A 25,727-nucleotide genomic window follows, 5' to 3' on the forward strand; every position below is an offset into this window, starting at 1 on the left:
AATTTACACAGAAAAGCACACGCCCGGTCCTTTGCGACACACAGTTTGAATTTAGTATAGATTAGTTTAAATAGAACTGCAGTCAAATGATTTTGGCCTCAGCGAGAACTCTCTTAAGTGACCCTGTGACAGACATCTTGTTGTCCCTCTTTAGTTTGCAATGTAGAGCAAAATGGAGCTTTTAGCCAGTTGCTTCAACACGTTCTCCTAATGCACCCCACCCCTCCCCTGATTAATGGTTCCCTCACCGCCTGTTAGTGCTTAGGGTATTGATTTCTCCTCCTCATCCACTTGACCAGAAGAAATGAAAGAGTTGTATCAGCGCTGCCTTGTGATGCCTGAATGTCTTGAAAATCCAAACCTCACTTGAAAGACTCATAAGCCGTTATTAGAGTCTGAGCTCCCAACCCAGAGCCAAATCCCACCGTTTGATTTTTTTTCCCCTTTCCTTTCTAAACACTCAAAGTCAGCAGCGGGTTTCTGCAGATTTCTTGGCCGCCTGTTTTAAGCAGCAGTGCAGTTGACTATGTGGATCTGAAGGGTCAATAAATCGCTGCTATGTTGCTCATTTTGCAGTTTTTGTTACAGCTGAGATTCACCACACTTACTGCCAGAGGCCCTGTAGGATCTCACTCGAGTCCAAGAGACTGTGTGTTCAGTTCACGTTTGCATGGCAGCAGACTATTTTCTAATTACTGTTAAGTGCTGAATCTCTAGAGAGAAAGCTTAGATAAGTACATTTCTCTGACTCTGTTTTTTCTCTCGCTCTTCTTTCTTTTGTGTAATTCAAGCTGTGTGACCTTGTTAATGTAAGAAAAACCTTTTTAAAGGCTTTGCTATGAACTATAGCCACAGGACATACGGCCCACAAGGAATGTAGGTATTTAAGGAAATCTTTAACACAAAAACACACAAAAACACAAATGCATCAGTCAGTGTGGATGTAGCCTGAAATGCTTTACTACTTTATCCTGACTAATAAGTTTTTGTTTGAAAATGCATAACTTTTTCTACATTCAAGCCTAGCTTCCACACTGCTCATATCGCCCCTAAAATGACCAGGTGTAAGTTTAAAAACTTAAACTCAGGGGTTGCATTTTAGTCTGGACGGGCAGAAATGAAAACCTTTGGAAAAACGATGATGCAGATACCCACGTCTGCTTCCTGAATGGGTCTTTCCCTGATTTGTCACGCGACCCTTTCCCGAAATAAAACAAACGACAGCAGCCTTGCCAACCAGTGGTTAGTTCAACATAGATAACGAATTAACAACCATTTGGACCTTGTTGTCAATGCATAACATTTTGCATTTTATAATGCTACTACTGCCTACATGCAGAGGAGGCAAGCTACTATTCGAGCGATTTGCAACAATTCCCGCGTTATCAGCCTTCCACCGTGTTCCCGCCGGCATGCACATGCCCAGTGTGCGTTTTCAGGCGTATTGGAAGGGACGGAGATCAGTTCTGAACTTGTGCTGAAATGCTCATGAAGACGGAGATCATTTCCGTTGTAAAATGAAAACGTAGTAGTGTGGCTGTATCTGTCATCCAGTGCAACGCCCCGGTACAGGTGCTGCTTTTATTACGTACACAGTCTGTATTTTGTAAAGGGTTTTTATAAGTAAAGTAATAAAACAATGAGAGCTAAGAGGGAAAGCATGCAGTGTACTTAGTGGCACCACTATCAGCATGCTGCGATTCACAAGGTTAATGGAAGCAGATGTGGAAACTGCAAATATTGCCTTAGCTTAGTAATGGACTAAAGTGTGTTTGCGTGAACCTTTTCATGCCTTTTTCCCTTTTCATTGTTGTCCTATTTTTTGTGCACCTGTGTATTTGAGGCTCCAGGTCAACATACAGCAGCAGGCCTAGCAGGCTGAGACTTATTTGTCCCAGCGACTTTCCACTCTGGCCTAATAGCTGCCCAACTGGGCATGGTGCAGTACGTCGGCACTTGTGCACCCCTCTCTTGAATTGACCCTCTCTCTCCCTCTATTTCTGTGGCTTTGCTTGCTCACAGCTTGTTAGGGCGGTACATTGTGCTCAGGGACAGCCTGTTTGACCTTGTGCAAAAAGTCAATAGTCATTCTCTCATTCATTACTGCCTTTATAACAGACTCTAAATAGTTTCCTCTATTATGAGCAGTGAATTGACCTTTACATACACTTACACTTAACCCTAATTTTGTGTTATCAATGACAGGTTTTATGACTGTAATTTTCACATCTATAACGTGATTCATTGCATTGTGGGATTGTTAGCAAACAGTTATGTACATATAACTTTTAGTTTCATTGTTTGATTTAGTTCATACATCTTATACTTAGAGTTTGGACACGGACGGAATAACTATTGTGCTCAAAATAGTAGGCAGGGAGAGATTTTAGACGCAGCTTTTGTGTTTCTATTCCTCTTTTCCAAACGCACATAATTCTTTTAAAAGTCCAGTGTGTTTAGTTGTTCATTATCAAAATCTGTGTTGCCTGTTCACAAACTTGTCCTTTTTCATGAATATTTACCACCACCATGAATTCCAAGTATTCCTATTGGCTTGAAATTTTACGTTTGCATGAACTGGGGTATCCATCCATCCATCCATCTTCTTCCGCTTATCCGGTAACGGGTCGCGGGGGTAGCAGCTCCAGCAGGGGACCCCAAACTTCCCTTTCCCGAGCCACATTAACCAGCTCCGACTGGGGGATCCCGAGGCGTTCCCAGGCCAGGTTGGAGATATAATCCCTCCACCTAGTCCTGGGTCTTCCCGAGGCCTCCTCCCAGCTGGACGTGCCTGGAACACCTCCCTAGGGAGGCGCCCAGGGGGCATCCTTACCAGATGCCCGAACCACCTCAACTGGCTCCTTTCGACGCGAAGGAGCAGCGGCTCTACTCCGAGCTCCTCACGGATGACTGAGCTTCTCACCCTATCTCTAAGGGAGACGCCAGCCACCCTCCTGAGGAAACCCATTTCGGCCGCTTGTACCCTGGATCTCGTTCTTTCGGTCATGACCCAGCCTTCATGACCATAGGTGAGGGTAGGAACGAAAACTGACCGGTAGATTGAGAGCTTTGCCTTCTGGCTCAGCTCTCTTTTCGTCACAACGGTGCGATAAATTGAGTGTAATACCGCACCCGCTGCGCCGATTCTCCGACCAATCTCCCGCTCCATTGTCCCCTCACTCGCGAACAATACCCCAAGGTACTTGAACTCCTTCACTTGGGGTAAAGACTCATTCCCTACCTGGAGAAGGCACTCCATCGGTTTCCTGCTGAGAACCATGGCCTCAGATTTAGAGGTGCTGATCCTCATCCCAGCCGCTTCACACTCGGCTGCGAACCGATCCAGTGAGTGCTGAAGGTCACAGGCCGATGATGCCATCAGGACCACATCATCCGCAAAAAGCAGCGATGAGATCCCCAGCTCACCAAACTGCAACTCCTCTCCACCCCGACTACGCCTCGATATCCTGTCCATAAATACTACAAACATGATTGGTGACAAAGCGCAGCCCTGGCGGAGGCCAACTCTCACCTGAAACGAGTCCGACTTACTGCCGAGAACCCGGACACAGCTCTCGCTTTGGTCGTACAGAGATTGGATGGCCCTGAGCAGGGACCCCCTCACCCTATACTCCCGCAGCACCTCCCACAGTATCTCCCGGGGGACCCGGTCATACGCCTTCTCCAGATCCACAAAGCACATGTAGACCGGTTGGGCATACTCCCAGGCTCCCTCCAGGATCCTTGCGAGAGTAAAGATCTGGTCTGTTGTTCCACGACCAGGACGGAATCCGCATTGTTCCTCTTCAACCTGAGGTTCGACTATCGACCGAACCCTCCTTTCCAGCACCTTGGAGTAGACTTTACCGGGGAGGCTGAGAAGTGTGATACCCCTGTAATTGGCACACACCCTCTGGTCCCCCTTTTTGAAAAGGGGAACCAAAAAGGGGTCTGCCACTCCTTAGGCACCGTCCCCGACTTCCACGCAATGTTGAAGAGGCGTGTCAACCAAGACAACCCCTCCACACCCAGAGCTTTAAGCATTTCTGGACGGATCTCATCAATCCCTGGGGCTTTGCCACTGTGGAGTTGTTTAACTACCTCAGCAACTTCCACCAGGGAAATTGATGACAATCCCCCATCATCCTCCAGCTCTGCCTCTACCATAGAGGGCGTATTAGTCGGATTTAGGAGTTCCTCAAAGTGCTCCTTCCACCGCCCTATTACCTCCTCAGTTGAGGTCAACAGCGTCCCATCCTTACTGTACACAGCTTGGATGGTTCCCCGCTTCCCCCTCCTGAGGTGGCGAACGGTTTTCCAGAAGCACCTTGGTGCCGACCGAAAGTCCTTCTCCATGTCTTCTCCGAACTTGTCCCACACCCGCTGCTTTGCCTCTTTCACGGCAGAGGCTGCAGCCCTTCGGGCCCTTCGGTACCTTGCAACTGCCTCCAGAGTCCTCTGGGATAACATATCCCGGAAAGACTCCTTCAGTCGGACGGCTTCCCTGACCACCGGTGTCCACCACGGTGTTCGTGGGTTACCGCCCCTTGAGGCACCTAAGACCCTAAGACCACAGCTCCCCGCCGCAGCTTCAGCAATGGAAACTTTGAACATTGTCCACTCGGGTTCAATGCCCCCAGCCTCCACAGGGATGCACGAAAAGCTCCGGCGGAGGTGTGAGTTGAAAGTCTGTCGGACAGGGGCCTCCTCCAGACGTTCCCAATTTACCCGCACTACCCGTTTGGGCTTACCAGGTCTGTCCAGAGTCTTCCCACACCCTCTGACCCAACTCACCACCAGATGGTGATCAGTTGACAGCTCTGCCCCTCTCTTCACCCGAGTGTCCAAAACATACGGCCTCAGATCAGATGAAACGATTATAAAATCAATCATTGACCTTTGGCCTAGGGTGCTCTGGTACCAAGTACACTTATGAGCATCCCTATGTTCGAACATGGTGTTCGTTATAGACAATCCATGACTAGCACAGAAGTCCAACAACAAACAACCACTCTGGTTTAGATCAGGGAGGCCGTTCCTCCCAATCACGCCTCTCCATGTGTCTCCATCATTTCCCACGTGCGCGTTGAAGTCCCCCAGCAGAACTATGGAGTCCCCCACTGGAGCCCCATACAGGACTCCATTCAAGGTCTCCAAGAAGGCCGAATACTCCGAACTCTTGTTTGGTGCATACGCACAAACAACAGTCAGAGTTTTCCCCCCCACAACCCGCAGGCGTAGGGAGGCGACCCTCTCGTCCACCAGGGTAAACTCCAACGTAGCGGCGCTCAGCCGGGGGCTTGTGAGTATCCCCACACCCGCCCGGCGCTTCACACCCTGGGCAACTCCGGAGAAGAAAAGAGTCCAACCCCTATCCAGGAGTATGGTTCCAGAACCGAGACTGTGCGTAGAGGTAAGCCCCACCAGATCCAACTGGTAGCGCTCCACCTCCCACAAGTTCCGGCTACTTCCCCCACAGAGAGGTGACGTTCCACGTCCCCAGAGCCAGCGTCTGCTGCCCGGGTCTGGTCCGTCGAGGCCCCTGACCTTCACTGCCACCCATGTGGCAGCGCACCCGACCCCAGCTGAACTGGGGTAGACGCTCCATATTCATGCTCCATCTTGAAATGCGTTAGCCGGTAAGGGACATACAGGACATACTGCTCCGCCTTTCGCGTTTTCTCTGTCACATGATAAACTCACAGGTGCTGCTAATGCTGCTAACGGTATCGTAGCTTCCCGGCCCCGGCAAGTTTGAAGAAGGAAACATGGAGGACCACACGTGTTCAAAATCCAAATGTCAGGAACAGGAGTCTTCTTCTTCGCCCAGAAAAAGAAAAAGGATGTTGAAAAGAGCAAGAGACCGTCTTTTTGAAGCGTGAAGGCTACCGTAGCTGTAATACGTACTTTGAACTGCGTGGTGCGAGAGAGTTGATTGATATCTCAACGCTAGATGGGAGAAATTCCTACACATTGGACCTTTTTAAATATTTTCCTATTTTATTTTGTCAATTTATTGAACATGTTACAATAAAAGAAAAACAAATGGGATCCTCAGTAACAAATAAGTAACTCAAATAATGTTGTTCATGTTTAGAAGGGGTAGGAAGAAGTTGAGAACTTTTCTAGTCGTACCCCCTTCGTAATTTCTTATATTATTCATAGATGGGCCTAATAAAAATTCAGTTTGCAATTTCCTATACTAATTAAAATGTCTAAATAAGGACTTCTTAGTTTGACTTAGGGCAGAGAATGTGGGTTGAGGACTAGGGGTATTGTGGTTTCGGTATGCCATGGTAAAGCATGCTGTACTGAACCTGTGAAAAGGAGACACTAGTATGACGCTTTGATAACCTAGTTGAAAGTAAGACATTTCCTGTTTACTAATTGATCAACGAGGTGATGCATGCAGTTCTGTTTCAGTACACCGTTCTCTTAACTTTTTTGACTTTTTAAAACCTAAAACAAACCATTTAACGCGGGAGTTAGGATGGCTCTTGTCTTCTAGATCACCACCCCTGGACGTAAACCTCTCAAAAGATGTCACCCAGACTAACTCAATGTCATATCCAAGTGTTTTTTTTGACACATAAAACCAAAAACCACTCCGAAGACACAGATTAACCTTTTGACGTCAAAACGTTACCTGAAAACGGCGTGTAGTTTCTTTTTAGCATCTCACATCACACTTTCAGTCACTATGACCACTACTACAGTCAGAAACGTTGTGCGTCTGCCCTATTTCTGATACCGTGGTGGCAGAAATTTTCTATCGACATAGAGGAAACACTGGAAATAGACAATGCAGTAACAGAATCTTGAATCATATTTAAATCAACGCTGCCTAGTTTGACAATTTTGATCAGAGTTCACGAGCAGTTATTGACACCGCATTAGAGGCTCTGATTGGTTGTTTTCCCTTGGGTGCGGTGGAAACTTGCAAATGCCATTAGGAGCACTTAGACGAGTCAGAGCAACATGTTTTTTTTTTTTTTCTTTCAGATAATCTCTCATATACCAGGGTTAGGATAAAGTGACAGTTTCAGCAAATATGACCAAAACATTTTTCTTTTTATAAAAAAGGAGGAACCAAAAAAAACCAGCAGGGGATTGATGGGGTATCACAAAAAGGCATTTAGCTAGCCAGCTACCACAGATGGAGGACAGTGCAGTCCACATAATAGCTAGCTTGGCTGCTTTGAAAAAGAGATGTCCCCATTTTATGTAATTTCCCCCTGAGGAGTTTTCCTAAGCTGATCACAAGGAGTGTGACTCTTAAAAGTGGTTCTCTCTCTCTCGCTCTCGCTCTCTCTCTCCTTCTCTCTCGCTCTCCTTCTCTCCTCTCTCTGTCTCTCTCCCCTTCTCTCTCTCCCCTTCTCTCTCTCTCTCTCTCTCTCTCTCTCTCTCTCCTCTCTCGCTCTCCTTCTCTCCTCTCTCTGTCTCTCGCTCCTCTCTCTCTCTCTCCCCTTCTCTCTCCTTCTCTCCTCTCTCTCTCTCTCTGTCTCTCTCTCGCTCTCTCTCTCTCGCTCTCCTTCTCTCTCTCTCTCCTCTGTCGCTCTCCTTCTCTCTCTCTCTCCTCTCTCGCTCTCCTTCTCTCCTCTCTCTGTCTCTCGCTCCTCTCTCTCTCTCTCCCCTTCTCTCTCCTTCTCTCCTCTCTCTCTCCCCTTCTCTCTCTCTCTCCTTCTCTCTCGCCCCTCTCTCTCACCTCTCTCTCTCCTCTCTCTCTCGTTCTCTCTCTCTTTCTCGCCTCTCTCTCTCTCTCCTTCTCTCTCTCCTCTCTCTCTCTCTCTCTCTCTCTCTCTCTCTCTCTCTCTCCTCTCTGTCTCTCTCTCACTCACTCACTCACTCACTCACTCACTCACTCACACTCTCTCTCTCTCTCTCTCTCTCTCTCTCTCTCTCTCACACACACTCTCTCACACACACACACACACACACACACACACACACACACACACACACACACACACAGCTTTTGCCACTTTCTCTTGTTTTTGCTGTCATCTCTTTTGCTCAGTCCTCTGTCACTGGTTGTGCCTTGATTTTTGCTCTTCTCCTCTTGCTCCATCTGCATCTTTTCTCACTGCTCTTCCTCTCTGTTGAGTCACAGAGCTGTAATTAGACCTCACTCCTTCTCATCTCCACATCACTCCCTCCTGATGTGCCATAAAGTCACAGACGGCTGTATTTAAACCAAAAGTTATCATTCTCTCTCTTGTGGCTTTTCATCTTTAGTTGCCAATCTGGACAGCATATGAATGAAAAATAGTCCAGGCACTGATTAGCCACTGTTTAATACATGATAAATACATGACTGATAGGGCCAAAGTGACATATATTTCATTGACATATTTGAGAAGGTGATTGATTGTCATCTTTTGGCTGACTGAGTATGTTTACATGTACACTAGTATTCCACTATTATTCCAAATATGACAATATTCAGACTTTGATACGGGCCATGTAAACAGCATATTCCGTTTTGGATATTCTGAATAAGGCCTTTCTCCAAATATAGCGTTTTTCCAAATGCTATACTTTTATTTATAATTTATAATGTTTAAAAGTAGCTGTGTTCCTCCTCCTGACCAGAGATGTGGGCATTTCTTTTGAATATGCATCTCTATTGCAGCCCTGCAAACTGTTGGCTGGTTGGTTTGTGTACAACAACCATAGCAACGCACAGAGCTGCCTGCAAGCCGCAAAAAGGCAAGAGGCTGTAAACTGTCGCAAACTGCGGTAGAAACCCTGATTAAGACGCAGATTCCGAATGTGCTGTGTCCAAAGAATGCTCCTAAAACCCAAATAATACAGACATGTCGACATGTCTTAAAGGCATACTATTTAACTTTCCCCTCTTCGGTCCCCCTACAGGTTGTTCCAATGAAGAGGGAAAAGTTACATAGTATGCCTTTTAATGTCTTAATCAGAAAATGCTATATTTGGAAATGCCTCGCAGTCTTTGGGCGCACTCACCGCATTGCAGCGTCATTTTTTTATTTAATCTCCGGCTCCGGCCCGCTCCCGTTGATTCCTCTGCTCTATTCCGTCCCTATCACGTTACCAGCAGTGAAATTGACTCCCGTGCCGCAGGACTCCCGCGGGAATACCGTGACCCGCAGGAGTCCTGAACAATGGTCACCCTCTAAAGGGATGTCTCCACAACTGTGTGAATCGATTGACTTCAAAAAGTTCGCCACTTTACTCGAACCAAATGACCATATGTACATTTGATGTACCAGTGTTTTTGTTGAATACATTGTGAACACATATTTCCGAAATGTTTTTTGTTATTATTACACAATACGTTTTCTGACCTTTTTGAGTCTTGGCCCTGACAAATAACCCATATTACAAAAAGACTAAAACTAACACTGAAACGAATAAAAACTAAACTAAAACTAAGCATTTTCAAAAAATATAAACTAAACTAAACTAGCAACCCACTTTTAAAACTAATTGAAACTAAACTGAATTTGAAAACAAAAAGTCAAAACGAAATAAAAATTAAAAATAATAAAGTCTGCCACCGGTGGAACACTTACAAGAAGTCCTGTTTTGCACGGCTGCATGTAAACAGAAATATTAGTGCTATATTCATTTTTATAAGCCATTTAAACGGCTTAGTCGGAATATTGTCTTGTTCGGAATAAGGGCAGAAAATGGAATAATATGTGCATGTAAAGATTGGGTCCTACTTGTGTATGGCTGGTTAATCTCTTCAACAACAGCTGGTAAAGTCTTGCACTAGCACCAGACAGCAGCAAGCCCATTCTTAACGCTGTGTAACTGAAACGGTTGTTTTTAAATGCACACACTTGCCTAAGCTGTCACATCTGTTGGAGACTTTTTTGTCCCTTTTTTTTAAGCTTGAGTCATTAGAGTGTATTGCCAAAATAAAGTGCACTAAGGTTTCAAGCTGTGACAAACAACATCATGATGTAAAAGAGGATCCTCCCTCGAGCTGCTGAGGTCAAATTGATTTAGAGAGGAGACAGGAGTGAGGAGTGAGGGAGTGGGGCTAAGCCGAAATTATCCTTCCATATCAATTATCACACTTAGGCTGGTAATGACAGTTTACACCCATCTGGTTTGGCTGGTGGGTTCATCATCTTTTCAGGCATTATGACTTATTGTTCAGTAGTTATGAGATGGTCTTTTTTTAATTAACTACAGTATAACTGTTGGATTGCCTTTGGTCTGTTGTATCCCCCACCACTGACTTTGTATCCTGGATATGTCCAAAAGATGGTGAAGACTTCATACAAAGCCTTGTCTCATTTTGTTTTACTTGATTACTTTTGATACACTTTTCAACATCCCCCCATTTTTAAATGCAAATACACACTTAGCTGAACTGTTGCTATTTTTGATAAACGCATGCAGTTTTTAATGTAGCTCAATTCAGTGTGTTTACACCTACAACAGCTGTTGTTTGAGAACCACTTCTGCATGAGAGTTAGTGGACTTGCATTTCACAGTAAAGCCTCCGTCTGCCTCTTCTGTAGAGTGTCCCAACGTTCAGTTTATCCCCTGGATTGGAGGTGTAATGTCTGTTTGAAGCTACAATCTCTGCTCTATAAGGGAGACTCCCCATGTGGTTATGGCCTCAAGCATTATTTTAATTACAAGAGTGTTAGAAGCTTTAATTTACTGGAATCCTATGTAATCTTTTTCTCTGTGTCTTTCTGCGTCGGGGTGGCACTCTTTGCCTCCATGATCGGAGTCTGCAGCCTCCCTGCTGGGAGCAAAAGAGGTCAAACACATTTTGATGGCTTTTGTTTTTTTCTGCAGCTGTTTTGTTAAACACAGCAAAACGTAGACCCAACCCCATCACACCCCCAAACCTACTGTGATTTTAAGTCTGTCTTCCTCTCCATATCCATCAGTCTAGAGTGGCACAGTTATTCATCTTTGGAATAACACATTCAGGGTATTTAAAATGATTACACCAATACATAACCTGCCTTTTTTTTTTGAAGATTTGATTTTTGATTTGATTTATTTAATTGTATCAAAAATGCCTTACACATGAAAAAAAATACATCAAATACAATCGAGGATAAAAAACACAATAAAGCCCAGGACTTGTTTCCATTGTGGTCCTCAACACATAACATCAGGACGAGACAGGAAATTCACAGAGCGTATAATAATCAATGACATAACATAAAAACATTTTTCTTAAATAAATAAAAATAAAAATGGTAACTTGCCCTTTGATCTATTCCGCAACCCTCTCTAGTAACCAGACCTTGATACTCTTTTTAAAACAGATCCCACAGTCCATGCATATTGTCCTAGATACTGTACGGTTTTGGGGGGGGGTGGGGAAATCACAGTTTGTCCCCCGTGTAAGATCCGGTGCCACCACAGGGGTCACTTCTGCTGCCAGTGTGTCAAAACGCCAGGCCTCAGATTCCATTCCTGCAGGACATCCACACAATTGGCCCTGACAAACACATACACACAGATATTTTCAGGCATCTCTTGTACTTGTGCCATCACAGGCCTTCTCTTCTCCCTGGCTTTTCTCCACCGTTGTCTTTTTTTGGGTGTCGTGTATGAGCCAGGTCCTCCTGATGGCTCGATATTGTCTGCTAGAAATCACTGTTTAGGACTGACCTGACCACCGCCTCCAAAAGGGCTTTGAAGTCTTTCCCCACAGTAACTTTTTTTTTGGGAGTTTGTAATCTACAAATTTAGAAATTTCTGGATTGAACCAGAAGTAGGTTTGTATGGTCATGGAATTGCTTGATTTGTTAAATTTGAGCAGATTTTTATAAGATAGTTTGTCATCTTTCTCTGTCAGTGTCTGCACCTGAAGTGAGGGCAAATTTTATATTTTCTTACAAATGCCTGCACATTTCCCTTGCCTTTATTTATTTTTATACAATTTTTTAAATATTTTTTTGGGCATTTTAGGACTAATTCCACAGGACAGATGAAGACATGAAAGGGAAGAGAGAAGGGGAATGACATGCAGCAAAGGGCCGCAGGTCAGAGTCGAACCCGCAGTCGCTGCGTCAAGGAGTAAACAGATAGATAGATAGATAGATAGATAGATAGATAGATACACACACATACATACATACATACATATGTATGTGCGCCTGCTCAACCAACTGAGTTGCCCCGGCCACTCCCTTGCCTTTTTATTGAGTTAAAAATAACTAGAACTTTAAAGATGAATCGATTTAGTTTTCAACTATCGAATTTATTTGCCAATTACTTTGATATTCAATTCATCAGTTTTAGTTATATTTTTTATTCTGTGATTCCAGCTTCTTAAATGTGAATGTCTTCTAGTTTCTTCTCTCCTCTGTGACAGTACCTGAATATCTTTGAATTGGGGACAAAACAAGACATTTGAGGACGTCATCTTGGGCTTTGGGGAAACACTGATCCACACTTTTTCCCCATTTTCTGTCATTTTATAGACCAAACAACTAATTGTTTAATTGAGAAAATAATCAACAGATTAATCAACAATGAAAATAATTGTTGGTTGCAGCCCTAAACCTAAAGAACCACTTCCTGTATCTGCTCTTTCTGTTTCTGTAGAAGTATGACTGATATTGTAGCGTGTGCTGTGTGGGTTCATTAAAATGTTTATTTCCACTCAGCTTCGGTCCACTGGCTCTTCTTACCAGTGGCTGGCTTTGACTTTGCATATTACCAGGTACATTGTTGTAACTGATAATTGTCTGTGGTCTGGTTGGATAACTAAGCAGTGGCTGAGGTTGTCGTGGTGTGCAAATAGACAACAACACGGACTCTTTCAGTTTCATTAAACTTGGTTTAACAGACCCAACAGGCTTTGTCCTCTGAGGTTCTGATGAAGCTTTATCTTGTCTATTTTTCAATCGGTCTGACCTGCCGCACTCTCAGATTAACTCACACTCCAGGGTAATCCCTGCTCCTGATTTATTGCAATCCCATGTGGACTGTGCAGACGTGGTTAATTTGGTTCCTGGTTCCCTCACCGTCATGTACCACACTTTCCTTCTCCATCTCGTGCTAAGGCAATCCTTTGTATAAGTCTGCCTTATTGCACCTTATGCAATCATGACTTCTTGAGCATGGTTATTTCTTTTATCCACATACTTAGTGTTATACAAAGGATTTTCACTTTGTGACGTTCAGTTTTAGGTGGCCGGGAAGGGGAAAGTAAGGATTTGAATCCAATCTCCTCAGGGTCACTTACACCATATCAAAAGCAAAGAGCCAGCAAAAATCCATGTTTGCTCTGCATTGGTGTAAAACGTGAACATGGTTTAAAAATAACTACAGGCTTACTTCATGAGGCCCACAGCAGCCCTGTGTGGACCCAACAATAAATGGTGACAGCAACTTCTATCCTTTTCAGGCATTATTTCTATTCATGCAAAATACTTTAACATGATTATAAAATGTGATTTTCTGTGTTTTTTTTCCATTAGATGACAGAAGAAAAGAAATCCCATTATGTTGCACCAGTTTCTCCACATCGACATAGTTAAATCTCTAGTGTAAAGATAAAATAGCCTGTGAAGAATGAAGATGATTAATGACGATGCAGTCCTGTTTATCAGATGGATTTACACAAGATATTTTATATTTTCATTGATATACAGAGACCTACTGAATTGGTAGTTGTGGACTTGGTTCTCTTGTAAATGAAAGCTACCCAATTTTAGCATCACACATGGATTTGTAAGTGCTATAATATTTTAGTGTGTGCAAGAGAGAATGGCAGGGGGAGGATGGCGTCTACAGTGGCAGCTGTGGACAAGATAATCCCTGGCCTGGACCTTAGCCTCTCAAATAGAAACTCCTACAACTATTGTGGCTCAATCAGATTAAAGAGACAAAAAAATCTTCAGTGAGAGAATGAGAGAGGGAGGGAATGCGTCTCATCCACGGAAGTGCAATGGCACAATGCTGGCTCGGCTTGGAGCACAGACACAGAGCTCATTCTCACACAATGCTGTGGTTGTCTGCTCTCTGTATGGCTAAAAAAAACTGCCAGACAAGCAAATATTTTATTTCTGCTTTTCCTCATGGGCTTCAATTCTTTCGGTTTGTAGAACCACCAGATAGCAGTAGGCATTTAAGTTCAAATGTAACTCCAAAGGCATGTCTAAGCCGAGTGTTTCCACTGGGCTTTGACGTATTGTAACAATCAAATTCTTTTTAATAACCAGGTCTTGTCTTTTTAAATGTGTTGAACAAATGTCTCCTTAACGCTCTAAGATAATTTGACTTAAATACTTTTCAAGTTGGTTGCAACAGTTGGGATGGGCACTTATTGTATATGTGCCAGGTTTTAGTGTTTTTTGACATGTCTATTCAGACGTATTCAACTTAACTTATTTTGGGAAATGCGCTTATTTGCTTTCTGACAGAGTTGAATGAGAGGATCAATACCATTCATTTGGCTGTAAGGTAAACATGTAGCTACAGCCAGCAGCCATTAGCTTAGCTTTGTACAAAGGCTGGGGATGGTGAAACCGCTAGGTGGATACAGTAACGTCCGGGAGTCACCGCTGTTTGCCTGGCGCCCCTCAGAGCCGAGGAATGGTCCGGCAGTTGTGGATTTCTTTCCTACTTGTTTGTTTAATGGAGCCTTAGGCTGCTGCTATTTTGCTGTGAAGTTAAATGACGTCGGGCATTTTTTCCGCTCTGAGTTGAAGTTTTTCAACTCGAGGCATTCAGGGTGCTCCTGCAAAAAAACGTAAGGCGCTCAGCAAGGCAAAATCGGCGAGTAAAACCCTTAATTGCTGCTAAAATGCGCTCTGTCTGATCGGGGCCTTAGGAGCCATGCTGTTGTTTATTCCTGCTGTCAGCATCATTGAGACACCAATGCAACCGTTTATGTGAGCTACGGATGTTAATGATTAACCGTTAAACAGTTAACCGACAATTAGGGGTGGGCGATATGGACAAAAAATAATATCTCGATATTTTTGGAGATTTTAACGATAAAATCTCCATTTTAACGATAATTAGACGATATCCTTTAAAAATGTGTTTTTAAAAGTCAGTTACTTAATCACTAATTATATAAATGGGCACAATGTTGAATGAAAACAGTTCTTATTTATTTTCTTTAAAATGTAAGTAAAAACAATTCAAATACATAAAAAATACAAATTGAACTAGTGTAAGAACATTGAACTCTGAGTAAACATTCAGTTGTACACCTCTGCTGTAATGTAAATTGTGCAGCATGCAAGCAATATTAAATCATAATAATAAACAAAGTGCTCTGTTCTGTAACATATTGCACACACCCATGTCCTTATTGGAAGCAGTCCTGGAGCTGGGATAGGGCCGTGTCAGGCCAGGTTTTGATAGTCCTCCTACTTGGCTGTATAGTCCTTCTGACCGGGGATGTATGCTGGGATCAGGAGTAGTTGGATGTGATCTGACTGGCCCAGGTGAGGGAGAGACGTAGTTCTGTATGCTTTCTTGATGTTAGAGTATACATGGTCTAGTGTGTTCTTCCCTCTAGTAGCACAATCTACATGCTGGAAAAAGCTGGGGAGTACAGACTTTAAGGACGCCTTGTTAAAGTGCCCATATTATGAAAAAAAACTTTTTCTGGGATTTGGGGTGTTATTTTGTGTCTCTGGTGCTTCCACACACATACAAACTTTGAAAAAATCCATCCATGCTGTTTAGAGTGAGATACGGTTTCTGAATGTGTCCTGCCTTCAGTCTCCAGGTGAGCTGGTCAAAATCTGCACGGCTTTCTGCGTCACTAGCCGAGACGAGGGGCCTAGGGGGCTAACCGTTAGCATGCTAGCTCGTTCTCAATGGCAAAACACTGCTATAACACACACAAATTCACCCTAATCTACAAAATAAATTGTATAGAACTACTTCCATGTCCCTGTTCTGCAGGTATTCCACACAAAATTGGAAGTGCTCCCTCGTTTAGAAGAAGTCTCCCAGCTAATCCTGCCTAGTACAGGCCAAAGTTGGAGAAACAGCTAGCTAGCTGATGTAATCCTTACCTAGCTACGGAGCATGTGCGACTGCCAACAAAGATCTTAGAGAAGTTGAGAGGTCTCACTCTGTAGCTAAAACAGAGACCTGAACACAGGGTGAAAAGAGGATCTGCATCAATGGGCAGTACAACAAAAATATGGTGTTTTTTGAAAATTAAACCATGTAAACCTATTCTGGTATAACCTCTAAATACAATTATAAACCTGAGAGCATAATATGAACACTTTAAAGTCCCCTGCTACAATATGTAGCTTATCCCCTCTGCAGTGGCCTAAAGGTTAAAGAAGCGAGCTTGGGACCGGGAGGTCGTCGGTCAATCCCCAGACCGACAGGATAAAATCTGGGTGGGGAAAGTGAAAGAGCAGCGCTTGTCCCTCCCTCATTACCACCTTGAGCAAGGCCCTTAGCTGCTCAGTGGCCAGCAGATCAGACTGTGGTTGTACTGGGCAGCTTCCAGGTATGAATGTGGAACTGTGTGAATGTGATCAGGTCGTCGTTGCAAATGAGAATTTGTTTTCAATCAACTTACCTGGATAAATAAAGGTTAAAAAAGTGTGTGTGTTGTTGGCAGAGAGTAAAAGGGAGTTATTTTGAGTTCACAGAATCTATAAGAAGTGTTAAGGCCCTTAACACACCACACCTACATCTGGCCATTGGGTGTCTGTGGTTAATAATCACACAGTTTGTGCAACACGTGGCTCTTGGCATGTTGGTGGGATTCTACTGACAGCAGATCAGCTGTTTGAGCATTAGAGGCAGTCGGTGAAAGCAAGATGACTGAATGAATGGCTGTTAACGTTACAACTTACTGTGGTTTCTTCTTATTTTTCCCCTCTCCATTTTTGCCTTGACATTTTGTCTCAAGAGGATGTCTACTAATAATGGTGATCCGCTGACCTTTTCTCCAACACCATCAGTGACATTTGTGGTCCAGAGTGAGATATTTTAAGGACCTTTGAATGGATTGCCAGGAAATTTGCTACAGACATTCATGGTCCCCAGACAATGAATCCTACCGACTTTGATGATCCCCTGACTTTTCATCTAGCGCCATCATCAGGTCAAAGTCTTAATTTGACACTTAGAGTTATGACCAAAATACCTGCAAAACCAATGAAATTCCCATTCGCTGTACCCCAGCTGTACTTTGTTTAGTGCTAATTGGCAAATGTTAGCATTCTAACATGCTAAAGTCAGATTATGATCATTAGACCATCTTAAAATCAACGTGCTAGCATAAGCATTGTGAGCATCTAAGCATGCTGATGTTTGCATTTAGCTCATTCGTCTCCTAACGATCACAAAAAAATGTAATCGAGAAGCTATTATTTTGCACATTAGGTTTTGCAAGTAAACTTATTTTGTCTTGTGTTCTGAATAACACACACACTTTCACCCCTCCCAAAGGCTAAACTCACTCCGCCCCCTCCCGAAGGCTAAACTCAGCCAATAGTCAGCGAGCTCCTGTTTGTGGTATCTGGTGACGAGAGGAGAAGGGGAGAGCAAATTCCGTTGTCTGGGAACAGTTTGGATTTGAAGTCGATTGTGATTTCAATGTTGACCTAAATAATTGTGATTTTTTTTTTTTCCCATAATCAATCAGCCCTGATGGCTGTACAGTCTTGTCACTCTTCATGAGCAGTTGACCACGAGCTGACAATGCCAGTGCCGATGTGAGCAGAAAACTGCATGTCAGCAGTCAGCTGGCCGCAAGGCTGCGCAGTGTTGGATCAGTTTGCCTTTTTTGGCGCTAGTTCTTAAAGGTCGGTTTAATGTGTCAACATACATCCCAGAGGCTAAGGCCCTTTGTGTGAGTCTTGGCTCAGACAGTGCCACATAGACTAGCATAGACACACTCTTCCCATGTGGCTCCCTTCCATCTTTCTGTATCACAGATGTACTTTAATATCTATAAGTCCACTGTGTTACACATGCACCTATAGACACAACTGTATCTACAATACGTATGCTTTTGTTCAAGGCCACTCCCTAAACCAGTAATGCTGGTCTTGTGCAGGGCAAGCAGCTGGGAGAGGCCAGTGACAGCTGGCATTCTGCAGGCTCACTGGAGCAAATACAGCCAGTCACACTACACAGGGGCCAATTGGACAGCTGTCTCGGCCTGGGTTAGTGGGGAAATTATGAATTAAATGGGAGAGGAAGAAAAAAAAATGCATCGAGGATTGTCTTTTTGTGTCCGTTTTCTGTGTATCATTGTGCGGCTTTCTTTTGGCAGAAAACTCCACTGATGCTGCCTTAGCCAATAGGGCTGGGTATCACTAATGATTTCCTGATTTGATTCTGATTCACAAGGTCCCGATTCGATTACATTTTTGATTTGATACCAATTACGTTAGTGAAACTTCAGTTACATTACCGATTTTGCTCGGGTATAAAAGAGATTCTCAGAGAACGTGTGCTGTAAATTGTACAGGCAAGAAGCAACTCTCAAATATTTTTTTGCATTTAATGCACCAGTTTAATGTTTACATTAAGAATTGACCCCCAAAAAGATTGAGATATATAAAGGCATGTATTAAGAGATTGACTTTGGGTGCCCGGATAGCTCAGTTGGTAGAACGGGTACCCATATATAGAGGTTTACTCCTCGACTCCACCCTGCGGCTAGCCTGGTTGACACCAAACCCTTCACAGTTGTAACTGAGAGTGGGTTTGGGAAAGGTTCATTGGCAGTTCATTTCCAAAGGGGCGTCACCAACGGACACCGCTAAAATGCCTCTGGGCACAATTGGGTAGTCCAACCAATCGGACCAACTGTCCAGGTGACGTTGCGCTTCGGTAGCCGTCATGTTGAATGTAAACAAAAGCCGCTTGCCGTCGCTGAGCTATCGTCGTCACGTAAAGCCCGCCTCAACGGTTGTGAGTGGTGTAAAGCCCGCCTCAACGGTTGTGATTGGTGTAAAGCCCGCCTCAACGGTTGTGAGTGGTGTAAAGCCCGCCTCAACGGTTGTGAGTGGTGTAAAGCCCGCCTCAACGGTTGTGATTGGTGTAAAGCCCGCCTCAACGGTTGTGATTGGTGTAAAGCCCGCCTCAACGGTTGTGATTGGTGTAAAGCCCGCCTCAGCGGTTGTGATTGGTGTAAAGCCCGCCTCAACGGTTGTGATTGGTGTAAAGCCCGCCTCAGCGGTTGTGATTGGTGTAAAGCCCGCCTCAGCGGTTGTGAGTGGTGTAAAGCCCGCCTCAACGGTTGTGATTGGTGTAAAGCCCACCTCAGCGGTTGTGATTGGTGTAAAGCCCGCCTCAGCGGTTGTGATTGGTGTAAAGCCCGCCTCAACGGTTGTGATTGGTGTAAAGCCCGCCTCAGCGGTTGTGATTGGTGCCTCGATTTCAGGGACATTGGAAATGGGTTTGAATGGGCTCTTTGCCAGACTGACTTGCAGAGCAAATCTCAAATTTGCCGGACGTTCGTTAGGATTTACCCAGGCTACCCTGCGGTCCTTCTGCATGTCATTCCCCCCTCTCTCCCCTTTTATGTCTTCAGCTGTGCTGTCAATAAAGGCCTAAAAATGCCCAAAAAATAATCTTTAAAAAAAAGATTGATTTCGAGATTTTATTAATCAATATCAGATCACTCAAGCAAAGATCAATTTTAATTGTAGATTTTTATTTTTTAATTATTATTATTATTATTATTTTTTAAGATTATTTTTTTGGGGCTTTTCCCTTTTTATTGTAGTGACAGTGGATAGACGTGAAAGGGGGAGAGAGATGGGGATGACACACAGCAAAGGGTTCAGGTCGGATTCAAACCCGCGCCACTGCAAAGGACTCAGCCAACATGGGGCGAACGCTCTTACTGGGTGAGCTAGAGGCCGCCCCAGAATCGATTATTTTAATCCAGCTAAAAATGTTTTTCTTTTTCTTTGAATTATGCAGATGAGTTGTCATCAAAGACGGTGAAAGAAATGGCTTTTAACAAACGTGATGCAGTTGTAAAACGTTATTCTACAGTCCTTTATTCTGTCTGACTGGATGAAAGCGATGAGATGAATGTTCGTAGTGTTTCACTGCAAGCTGCTCAAAGAATCAAACAAGTGACTGCTTGGTTGCATGACACATGCATCGCATCTTTTTTTCTTTTTTTTTTACTTTTCGGTCGCTTCTCAGGCTTTTATACCCTGCTGGTATTTGGTGGCCGTACGTTTGGCAGAGATTACCAAACAGGCTTTGACTGGGTTTTGCAACATTATTCAAATGAAGGCTGCGTGACTCAGTGCTGTTGCTTAGTTTTCCTCAGAAATGTGTACATATCTAGATGTTGCTGAAATGCAGTTAATATTTCACACAATGCAAAGTGTAGTTAAAGGAAGAATAGTATGCACTACTTTTACTAATTAATGTATATTTTTCTCTTTTATTTCTTCTTTAAATTTGTACTTTGTACAAAAACTCAGGAACATAAGCGGTCAGATACTGAATTAGTGACAGTAATCTTGGGTGCCCGCTAAGGCTTTTGCACAGTTATCGCAATTATATCTAAATCACAATATGGACTATTGCAATATTCAAATCACTGGGGGGACAAAACAAGAAATTGAGGACGTCATCTTGGGCTTTTTGGAAAACACTGATCCACATTTTTCACCATTTTCTGACATTTTATAGACCAAACAACTAATCGAATAATCGAGAAAGTAATCAAAGGATTAATCGACAATGAAAATAATCGTTAGTTGCAGCCCTAGTCTGGACACATATGGATGTAAACTGCAACTTGACTGGTTGGCGGAAGCATCCAACCACAAGGCGGTAATTCTAGTTTGTAGATAAATTATCTGCTGCAGCATGTAGGTTAATTTTTTTCCAGCACAGCCCGTCCCTCGTATGCACGCTCACACATAGACAAATTGGCACTCGCGTATTAACTTGGACATGCACTGATGCACCACTAGCCCAGCACACCTGCACTGTAGCCATACTTTGTCAGACATTAATGCCCTCACAGCTGTCTGTGTCACTGCGGGGCTCTGCTGAATGAGTCTCTATCGCTAAAGGTGCAGCTCACATACAGACACATTATTGGTCCTTTTTAATTAGAATCTATCTTTTCAAAGGTTTTAAATTGTATTTGTTAGATTATATTTGCCTGCTGATCTCCCTGCTGTTAGTTTTGTACTTTCCTAATCCTAATATTTACCAAGCAGTTGTCTAACATTCAGTTCATGCAACCTCTGAAGTCACAGGAAATGAAAGGAAATGGCTCAAAGCTAAATTTAGGAGGGTGATTGCTGTCCATTGTTGACATTTGTTTGCGGCACTAACCTGAACGACTCTTTCTTTCTTTCTTTCTTTCTTTCTTTCTTTCTCTTTCTTTCTTTCTTTCTTTCTTTCTTTTCGTCAACACCAGGTATTAAATGAAGAGTGTGATCAGAACTGGTACAAGGCAGAGCTAAACGGAAAAGATGGCTTCATTCCCAAGAATTACATAGAGATGAAAGCCCATCCGTAAGTATTACACATCCCAGTTTCTCTAATGTCAGTTTTTGATTGTGTATCTATGAAAGTGTGCATTACACTGAACATGTCATACACTATATGGCATTCTGCTACTGTTTCTCTTTTCTCTCTCTGCCTGTATTGATTAATTTGGATGTTGACTGTCAGTTGCTCAGGTTGCACATGTTTGAAGTACACGTGTCCTGTTCACATATATGAGACTTGATTGTATGTAATGCCTTGGTCAAGTTTGTTTGTGAAACCACTTCAGAGAACGCCTGGCAGAGGCTTAGAGGACATTACCTCTGGACCTGTGCTCAGTGCCAGATTAGCTCTCTCTTTATTAATGTGCTCCAGGCCTCTTACGCTTAATTGAATATTGACCTTATTACATCATTGCTGGGGTGTGAGCAGATGTACATTTTTTTTTTTTTTTTTTGCAATGGGGGATGTCAATGTGTTGGTCTTTCTTGGTATTTCGAAGCGGGTGCCTCGAAATACCACGTGCATATGAATGTTAGTGCATGTAAAATTTGGCCGACACTTTTCACACACTCTCACGCCACATGTCCATTTTCTCACATAGTAAATAACATTTATATACGATAAAGTCAGAGGTCACAGCGCACAGACAGACGAGACAGAGCATCACAGTAGAGCCCTGCACGGGACTGTTTTCTTCATCCTGCTCCCGGCGAATTTCTGACCATTACCACCCGCACCCGCAACGTGTGTGTTACACTCCCACCCGCTCCCGCAATGTGTATGTCCACTCCCGCCCGCAATACTCTGAGAATTTATGCCTGCACAGTAATAGAGATGCATTGATTTTGTGTCTTCTCCCATCCTGCATGAGAAAACAGACTGGGAGGAAGGAGCAGAGGATGAGGGAGTGGGCGGACGGAGCAGAGGAGCTCCCCTGTCCTGGGAGGCTCAGGCGCGCTGGTGTCTGCTCATAGATAGGCTATACAGTATATACTAAGTCAGTATATATGTATATCTATGGTGTCTGCTGGCGTGGGGGGGTTCCAGGCTACATCCCGATCCCGCAGTGTTTTTTTTAGCTGCCCGCTCCTGCCCGCAGCAAAGTTAAAACCGCCCGCTCCCGCGAGAGTTGCGTTGGGTCCCGCAGGACCCAATCCCAGTGCAGCCCTCGACATCACAGCGTAACAGCAGCACTGTCTGCGGTCCAGCCAGCCGAAGCCGGCGCACAGCGATATGGTTACTTACAAGTTGGATATTCAACAGACATTCACTCCAGAGCCAGCGGCATCTTCTTACTCGGTTTCACCCGATGTTGGCAATAGGACGACGGTTAGTTTACCTCCCAGCCCTCGCATTTCACTGCTGAGGGCTGGCTTACTTTGGGATCATCAGTTACTGTTAAAAATAACACAAACCCGGGGCGACCTCTGGCTCACCCAGTAAGAGCGTTCGCCCCATGTAGGCTGAGTCCTGCAGCGGCGCAGGTTCGAATCCGACCTGCTGCCCTTTGCTGCGTGTCATTCCCCCATCTCTCTCCCCCTTTCACGTCTATCCACTGTCGCTTGTAATAAAGGGAAAAAGCCCCCCCAAAAATAAAAATAAATAAATAACACAAACCCATTTTTTTCCCCCAATACCTTGATGCTGAATTTCCAAGTGAAAATTATGATTAGAAAATTATACTGAATTGGTCTCATTTTCGTGTAGTTTGCACCACTGTATAGTTATTTATTCTGTATTACCATACCCATAGCCTGTACATACCTGTAGTAATAAGACATAGACACATATCTATATATTTATATATTCTTCATACCTAGTAGGGCTGCCACCTCTTAGTCGATTAGTCGACTAATCGGTCGTTTTGGTCTTAGTCGACTAAGATTTCTTTAGTTGATGAGTCATTTTTTATGCTTATTCATGCTTAATTACTCATTTCCAAGAAACTTATCAGCACATTTCTGGTAAACACAAGATTTAAAGTGGTGCTTTTGCAGGATTAATTGTGGAGAAAGTCAGTTTTACAGATGGTTCATTAACTACATTTATATTGTGCTTTTCTAGTCTTAACCACCTCTCAAAGAGCACAGCTCTGTCGATTACATCAACTAATCGATTAATCGACAAAATCATATAAGTGTTAGTCGACTAACAATTTCTTTAGTCGAGGACAGCCCTAATACCTAGCGCTCTGTATATACTGTAGCATATGTTATTTAATCACTGCTTAAGCACTTCTGATTAGACACTAACTACATTTCGTTGCTATGTACTTGTGACACGTGCAATGACAGTAAAGTTGAATCTAATCTAGTTTATTTATTTTACATACATATTTTAAATAGGGACCTACTACTACCATAGAGAAGTAACGAGGTGAAACAAACGCACCCATGACCGAGCTGCAGCTCCGCTATCTTGGACTGAATGCTCTTGTTACTTCTATACTCTTTGTAGAGTTACGCTTGCACTTTATGCCCTACGCTGGTCGACGTAATGATGGCGCGTTAGGTTAGGCTGTGAGAAAGTGGAAATGGAACTTGTGAGCAGAAAGAGTGTTGTTTGGCAGTACTTTCAGTCAAAAGAAGTAGGGTCCCGACGGGCTCGGTTCGGGTATCCATCCTCTACTGACTATCCCTGTAACAAAGCAGCACCTGCTGCCGAGTTTAATGTTATCTAGCGTCACGTGCAGTGATGCTTCTGTTGCCTGTAAAGGCCGTTTTGGAGCACCAGAGGACAGCCAGGCATTTAAGTGTCCTCCACCAACTATCCCTGTAACAATTCTGACCACAGTTTAGCACATTGACCATACACGGTCCAGCCATACACTAACTAGTTCCCCACCTATTCTTGTTCGCTTTTTTACTGCTCTTGTGTTGTTTTTTTCTGCCTTTGTGCCAGTTTAACAACAATACTCAAGTGTTCGCAGTCTTTATTATGGTTATGGGCAATCAATAGTTAGCAGCACTTCATACATCTAACCTCTCATAATCATTATAATGAATCTCAAGGGTGTTACAGCTCTTACACAGAATATTCAACGCATTCATACTGAGTGCACTGTTTTCTGTAAATTGACATGCATACAGAAAGGTAGGACATACCATAAACCTTTGCATGTAGCAAAACAACAATTATTTGGATTGGTTGGCTGAAACAAACTGGTAAAAAAAATTCTCATGTTTTTTTTATACAGCCTGTATTATTTTTGATATACAGTTGTGTTCAAAATAATAGCAGTCCAACATCACTAACCTCGTAAATCAATTTTTTTGGTAGAAGTGATATTTTACATGGCAAATAATTTCCTAGTAAGTGTTGTAGAGTCATAGACAACCAACAGACCCAACAGTCATGACATGCATGCTGCTCATTCTGTGTAAATGAATCATAGTAATCATCATGTAACAGGAAATGATAGGCTGCTCAGCCAAAATGATTTCAAATGCCTTGAAATGGCATCCAAAGCCTGAACGACGTGGGAAAAAATTGTCAACTACCATTCGAATGGATCGAAGAATAGCCAAAATGGCAAAGGCTCAACCAATGATCAGCTCCAGGAAAATCAGAGAAGACGTAAAGTTAACTGTGAGTCCCATTGCTGAAAAAAAGACATGTACTGAATAGGTTGACATTTGCCAAAGGACACATTGACTGGCCAAAGGAGAAATGGAGCAACATTCTGTGAACTGATGAGAGCAAAATTGTTCTTTTTGGGTCTAGGGGCCGCAGACAGTTTGTCCGACGACCCCCATGCACTGAATTCAAGCCACAGTACACTGTGAAGACAGTAAAGCATGGTGGTGCAAAAATCATGTTATGGGGATGTTTCTCATACTGTGGTGTTGGGCCTATTTATCGCATACCAGGGATCATGGATCAGTTTCAATACATCAAAATACTTGAAGAGGTCATGTTGCATTATGCTGAAGAGGAAATGCCTTTGAAATGGCTCTTTCAACAAGACAATGACCCAAAACACACCAGTAAGCGAGCAAAGTCTTGGTTCCAGATGAAGAAGATTGATGTTATGGAGTGGCCAGCCCAATCCCCAGACCTCAGTCCCATAGAAAACTTGTGGGGTGACATCAAAAATGCTGTTTCTGAGGCCAAACCCAGTAATGCAGAGGAATTGTGGAATGTAGTTCAATGGTCCTGGGCTGGAATACCTGTTCACAGGTGCCAGAAGTTGGTCGACTCCATGCAACACAGATGTGAAGCGGTTCTCAGAAAGAATGGTTATGCAACTAAATATTAGTGCAGTGTAAAAATATTCCTTTTTCTTCACT

The 25,727-nt window shown here is 43.5% G+C and overlaps 1 protein-coding gene across 1 annotated transcript in view; it reads left to right on the forward strand.

Moving 5' to 3' along the window:
• Window positions 1-25,727, forward strand: part of grb2b (growth factor receptor-bound protein 2b) — a 53,643-nt gene that overhangs the window by 15,669 nt on the left and 12,247 nt on the right. Inside the window, exon 3 of the mRNA XM_031321019.2 lies at window positions 21,365-21,462. Coding sequence (XP_031176879.1) covers window positions 21,365-21,462 — 98 coding nt within the window. The remainder of the gene's footprint in view (window positions 1-21,364; window positions 21,463-25,727) is intronic.

This window comes from Sander lucioperca, chromosome 21, assembly GCF_008315115.2.
Source record: "Sander lucioperca isolate FBNREF2018 chromosome 21, SLUC_FBN_1.2, whole genome shotgun sequence".
NCBI lineage: Eukaryota > Metazoa > Chordata > Actinopteri > Perciformes > Percidae > Sander > Sander lucioperca.